This window comes from Bos taurus, chromosome 3, assembly GCF_002263795.3.
Source record: "Bos taurus isolate L1 Dominette 01449 registration number 42190680 breed Hereford chromosome 3, ARS-UCD2.0, whole genome shotgun sequence".
In the NCBI taxonomy this organism is placed as follows: Eukaryota; Metazoa; Chordata; class Mammalia; order Artiodactyla; family Bovidae; genus Bos; species Bos taurus.
Window position 1 is genome coordinate 21,609,745 of NC_037330.1, and position 6,041 is coordinate 21,615,785.

At 41.0% G+C, this 6,041-nt stretch overlaps 1 protein-coding gene across 1 annotated transcript; it reads right to left on the bottom strand.

Annotated features, from left to right (window-relative positions):
• Positions 1 to 1,214: 1,214 nt before the first annotated feature.
• CD160 (CD160 molecule) lies at positions 1,215 to 5,840 on the bottom strand. Its single transcript, XM_059885311.1, is given in 3 exon segments — positions 1,215 to 1,480; positions 1,483 to 1,595; positions 5,503 to 5,840. Coding segments are annotated over 3 exon segments (522 nt in total). The 5' UTR covers positions 5,811 to 5,840; the 3' UTR covers positions 1,215 to 1,379.
• Positions 5,841 to 6,041: the final 201 nt, after the last annotated feature.

Genomic DNA, 6,041 nt, shown 5'->3' on the forward strand with positions numbered 1-6,041 from the left:
TTTGTTTTACTGAACACTACCACATCCATAATTCTGCTGAGTCTTGAGTTGGGAGAGAGGGATGAAAGGAATGAACTATCAAAGTTCATTCTCTTCACCTGACTAGAAAAAGGAAAAGAGCTTAGAGATTTTTTTTCCTCTAGCATAACTTGGGAGTCATAAATGTTAGTAGGTTGAATGGCTAAAACAAATTTCCTCTTTAAAGTTTTTAATCTGTATGAATAATTAAAATTAATTTTGTCAATAAAATAGCCATCTGAGAGGATTTGGATTCAATAAAGAATTATGTCTGAAGGGTCAGACTGCTTGATATTCACCAGTTTCCTCCTGAAAGCTGGCATAGGCTTACGTTTGGCAGATGCTTGCCAAGGAGCACAGATTAGGTCTTTGTTGTCTTTTGATAGTTTAGGTTAAGGGCTGAAGTAAGAGTGTTAGGTAGTCCTGTTTCTGGAAATGGGAGGAGGCAGTCTCAAAATGGGGAGAGTGGTGATGGAGTTGAGAGAGAAGTTGCTTAGCATGTAGTAGGTGATCACTGAGAGCACAGATTTTAGAGTGAGACGGTCCTTATTAATTCCTGTGCACTGGGGCAACCTTTAACCTCTTTATACCTGTTTGCTGGTGAGTAATCAGGGAATATTTACCTGGAAGGGTTGTGAGGTTAGAAGCACCTTGTAAAGCCTAGCCCATCATACAAATTCTTTAAACAAATATATTAAGAGCCTGCTATGTGCCTGATACTGTTTTTTTGTTGGGGTAAAAAAGACAAAGTCCTTACCATATTTATAGAGCTTGCATTCTGGTGGCGCTTGGAAAGTATTACTTACTGATTTGAGGAAGGCCTCAATAGGCTTGAAATTAAGGATGTCTAGGAGAGGCAAAAACCTGTATCAGTTATTGATTATACAGACATGAAATGGTAAATCATTGCAAATTCCAGTGTCTTTTTTAATCTAATAGGGAAAACTGATTCACACTGATGCTCAGAGGACTCAACTACAAGTGTTTTATGTACTCAGACTGACCATCATCCTTTGCTAAAGAGCTGCATTGTTTAAAACCCACCTCCAGACCAAGTCTGTTTCTTGCCTTTCTCATCTTCACACTGTAGCCAAACATCTGTTGCCTCAACTTACAGCCTTTTGTTCATCCAGTAAGTTGGGGGTGTTTGCTTGCCTCTCCCACAGGCTTTCTCTCCTCGTAGGTGTGACCTGCCCAATGGAAAGTCTGATTCATCTACCTCCCCTAGTTCGTATGCAGTCACTAGTCCATTTGGACCAGTTCTGCCCTCATACTGATGTTATGTTTTCTTGTGGACAGCCAGGGCCTGGGGAGCATTTCACTGTCCCATTCTGGGCTTCCTTTCCACTCCTGGAGAGGCATCAAGATGTTAAAGGTATAGGACCCTCATTTCTTGTGGCCCTTAAGGCTCTTCTGAACATCCCTTGAAGGGTCACCAGGCTGGTGAACAGCATCATCCAGACTTTTCTTTCAGGAAACCTGAGCTGAGAACACATTTACTGTGGCCAAACTCAGGGTGTCCTCTGTGTTTCAGTACCATTACTGCAGTCCAGAAGAGAATCAGTGGATCAGGAGAAAGTTTTGAAAATTAATACCTCCTTTTGCATAATCTCAGGACATCTTTTTCATGATCTCCAAGGATACCTCTCAGTATAATTAGTTGCCCACATAAGTATTTTTTAACGTTTGTGGGAGGTGGTGATGACGTACTTAAGCAACAGTACATAAATATAGAATCTATGTGTGTCACAGTGGGGATGCAAATCGGCCTACCTTGAAGGAACTCTAAAGGCCAGAGAAACAGCTAAAATAGCTTAGTTACCTTAGATTTGAGTGTCCCCAAATCTCATTTCAAAACCATCTTCTGGAGTGAATCAAGCAGTTCAGTCTAAGTTAAAATCTTGGGTTTTGTAATAGATCTGGATTTTTATTTACCACTATTTACTAGCTGAGTGAACTTACACGGATTACCTTTGAGCTTGACCTGTCACGTGACAAGAATACTGCCTACCTCAAAAGGCCATGAAGATTAAATGAAATAATATATCACTTAGCACAATGCCTGGCACACAGTAAACACTCAGTAAATGGTAGACATTGTTTATTGGTATTATCTGTTACCTCTTTAGCCTTATTTCACCTTCCAAAAAGAACCTTATTTCCACATTTGGTGAGCATCCATATTTACTGACTGTAGTACTTAAGTATGCTGAGAGGATGAGAAAGGCTTTCTATCTTGAGGAGAACCATCACAGGTATTAATAGAAATATTTAAGGGGTATTAGGAGAACACAGATACTGGATTATAAGGACAGTGGCTTCCTTATACTCCCATTCTATTCTCCAAGGCTTAGCACTGTGCCTGGGATATGTAATCAGTCTGTTCAGATGAATAAAAGAGGAGTTTCCATTAGGGAGATTAACCAGAACAGTATTCACATAAGTAGTAGAATGAAATTTCATAGAGCACCTCCAGGGCCAGGCTAAACTAATTCACTGCCGCATGACAGTGAAAAGACATCAAAACTCTGAATGGTGTGTAGTTTGTACAAATTTGCATTTTAGATGTCTGGTGGCAGTATGGATTAGAGGTGGAGATCGTGTTTAGGGACGATGGACCATTTATTAGGCAGTAGCTCGGTGCCAGGCCCTGAGGTAGGTGTGGGATGTATTAAATACATGGGCAGATTTGAGATCTGGGGTTTACCACTTAGGAGACTATACTGTGAGATGTTGAAGACCTGGAAAACACCTTTGGAAAGAAAGGAATGAATATGGGAAAGAACTAGTAGTACTTACTGACCAGATAGGGAAAGAGGAAAAGGGAGGAACCAAGGTTATGACTGTGAATCATGGACAAAAATATGGTCTCAGATTTGATTTTGAGTGAGGAAATGGTAGGGCATTCAAGAACAAGGAGTCAGTTGTCAGGGTAGATTTTTTAATTGAAACTTAGAAAAGAGGTTAGAGTTGATTTGTGGGTCAGTTGCAAGGGGTTGCAGGTTTAAATCGAGGGTGGGTGAGAAGTTGGGAGAGATAGTAGAAAAGATCAAAGGAGTGGGGAATGAGCCTTGAATGAAATTTCATGTTTGAGAGGCGGGAGGAGGAAACAGGCAGAGGAAAGAAAAGAACAGCCATAAAGGTAGAAAAACCAGAAAGCAGTCACAGAAGCCAGTAGAGATGAAAGTTTGATAAGGGAGAGAATGAAAGTGCTGAATGTTAAGCTAGTTAGGTCAGATGGGAAGACACCGGGAAGCTAGGAGGAAAACAAATTCCCTTAGGCTGAAGTAGAAAATTTGGATTAACTAGTAACTGTAGGTGATGTTGAAAATATTTGTTAAAAGGCTCTGGGATAGGTTTTTATTTGGGGGTGAAGTGTTAGTCAGCCAGTCGTGTCTGACTCTTTGTGACCCCATGGACTGTAGCTCACCAGGCTCCTCTGCCCATGGAATTCTCCAGGCAAGGAACTGAAGTGGGTTGCCATTCCCTTCTCCAGGGGATCTTTCCAACCCAGGGATCAAACCCAGGTCTCCTGCATTGTAAGTAGATTCTATTTGGGGGTGGGTAGGTGTACTTTAGATCTATTTTTCTTAAAGTCAAAAAGATAGTATGTGAAATTTCATAAAAAGTAATAGTGTCCTTTTATCCGTTATCAACTCTTTGAGGTGTTTTACCATATTCCTACACAAAGCCCTAAGACTGCCACTTCTTGATGATAAAGTTTAGACATTGTCTACTGACTTTGTGTTATAGAAAATGAGGGTATAGTTCTTTTAAACCTCTACCCTTCTCTGCATCTTTCAAAAATCATTATATCACAAATTTTCATTTATTTTTACATAATTTGGATTCTGTAAATGTTACTTATTACAGAGCCAAATTGTGAGCTACCATTGTGCTTCCTTTTGTGAAATTTAGTGTTTTCCTTGGAGATGATGGTCATCTTAAATAGGCAGTTTTCCATATCCATATCTTTAATCCTTTATCAGATCTATCATAGACCTTCAGAAAGATGATCTGTCAATTCCATTTCACCCGCTAGAGATCTTTCCGAGCCCTCTATCATTTGTTTTCTTCACAACCAATTACCCTTTTGGGCCCTTTTTCATTCTAGAATTTCTTTATCCCCTTCCCCCTATTAGTTTTCTCATTTCCTGGATGATCTCATTTTATCCGCTGTACTGATTCACCTTGGTTTACTGAAGCACTTTTTTTTTTTTTGAGTCATTGTGTGTCGAACTGTCTTCATTCTTTCCTCGTGTTTAACTGGTAGTTTGGTTGGGTATAGTATTCTAGCTAGAACATAGTTTAGTTTTGAAGACTTGCTCCCTTGTCTGGGAAAAGGAGGAAGTCATATATAAAGTTGAAGTTGGAGTGACCATATTTAGGCTGTCCTAAAGCCTGGTGACTCAGAGGTAAAGAATCTGCCTGTAGTGCAAAAGACGGGAGTTCCATCCCTGGGTTGGGAAGATCCCCTGGAAGAGGGCCTGGCAACCCACTGCAGTACTCTTGCTGGGAAAAATCTATGAACAGAGGAGCCTGGCTGGCTATGATCCATGGGGTCGCGAAGAGTAGGACACGACTGAAACAATGAGCACATGCACACAAAGCAGTGACAAAGCAGGGGAACATACACGAAGGAAATGTGCAGAGATGAGAGGGCTTCCTACCCCAGAGAGATTGAGACAGTAACTGGGGTTCTGTTGGTTTTCTGATTTCTGATTCCAGAACTCACGAGAGCTTGCTTTACTTATTATTATTCCCTGCCCCCCAAATCTATGACAATTTGAGTGGTTTCTGTTTCTTTTTTTTAATAGATTTTTTTTTCTTATGAAAGTTCTTAAGATTTACTCTTTTTAAAAAAAAATTTTTTTATAAAGTTTAAAAATAAAAAAAAATTTTTTTTTTCATTGTGCTGGGTCTTCGTTGCTGCTAGGCTTTCCCTAGCTGTGGTGAGCGGGGCTACTGTTGATTGCGGTGCACAGGCTTCTCATTGTGGTGGCTTCTCGTTGCAAAGCACAGGCTCTAGGCACACCAGCTTCAGTAGTTGCAGCACACAGACTCAGTAGTTGCAGCTTGCAGGCTCTAGATTGTGGGCTCAGGAGTTGATGCACATGGACTTAGTTGCTCTGCAGCATGTAGTATCTGCCTGGACCAAGGATCAAACCCATGTCACCTGCATTGGCAGGTGGATTCCTAGCCACTGTGCCGCTAGGCAAGTCCAGGTTTCTGTTTCTTATGACTAAATGTTCTTCAAGACACCTATCCATTTATAAACTAAAGACAAAATGAGATACCTTTGTATCTATGCTTTGAGGAAAGGCAGCATTTGCCAATGGGAGTGATGCCAAAGGATCTAAGTAATGGGAAGGACTCTTTTTCCAAGGTTACTGCCTATCCGGGACCTGAAATAACTACTGTCTCTATCTGTGACCCTGCTTACTATCCCACCTGGTAGCATTGGGATGATATCAGAAGCTCAGCTATGACTCATATAGACAAAAATGGCCCTGAAGGTGGATATCCAGCTTCTGGCTTCTGGCACAACATTGGTAGGTCTCCCTGTCCAATGGAATGGCTTGGTTTACGGTGAGCACCAACTGAGATGATATTTCACTGATACCATCTCTCTCAGGATCCTATTTAAGTCTCAGTTGCTTCAAGCTTGTCTCAAGGGAACAATCTCAAAACTTGTCCTTGCACAAAAACATGGTTCCCGCCTCATTTTCTTCTTTCTTAAGCCATACAGTTGGTTTCCCTCCTGGGAAGTTGAGCTGAGGGTGTGCATTCATTCTGGAATAGGAAGGAAAGTGTTAGCCATGGAAGACAGGTATATACATGGTTAACTAAATCCACTCACATAAAAATGTTGAGGCAGAGATGGGGCTGCTCCATAGACACTGAATGCCACCCTGTTAGAAGAGTAACCTACAGACTATACCTGTATCTGAGGGAGGTCTGCAATCCCAGTTCTTCATTAATTCTGAAGTGGTTTATATTTTATTTCTATTCTTCAACTGGAA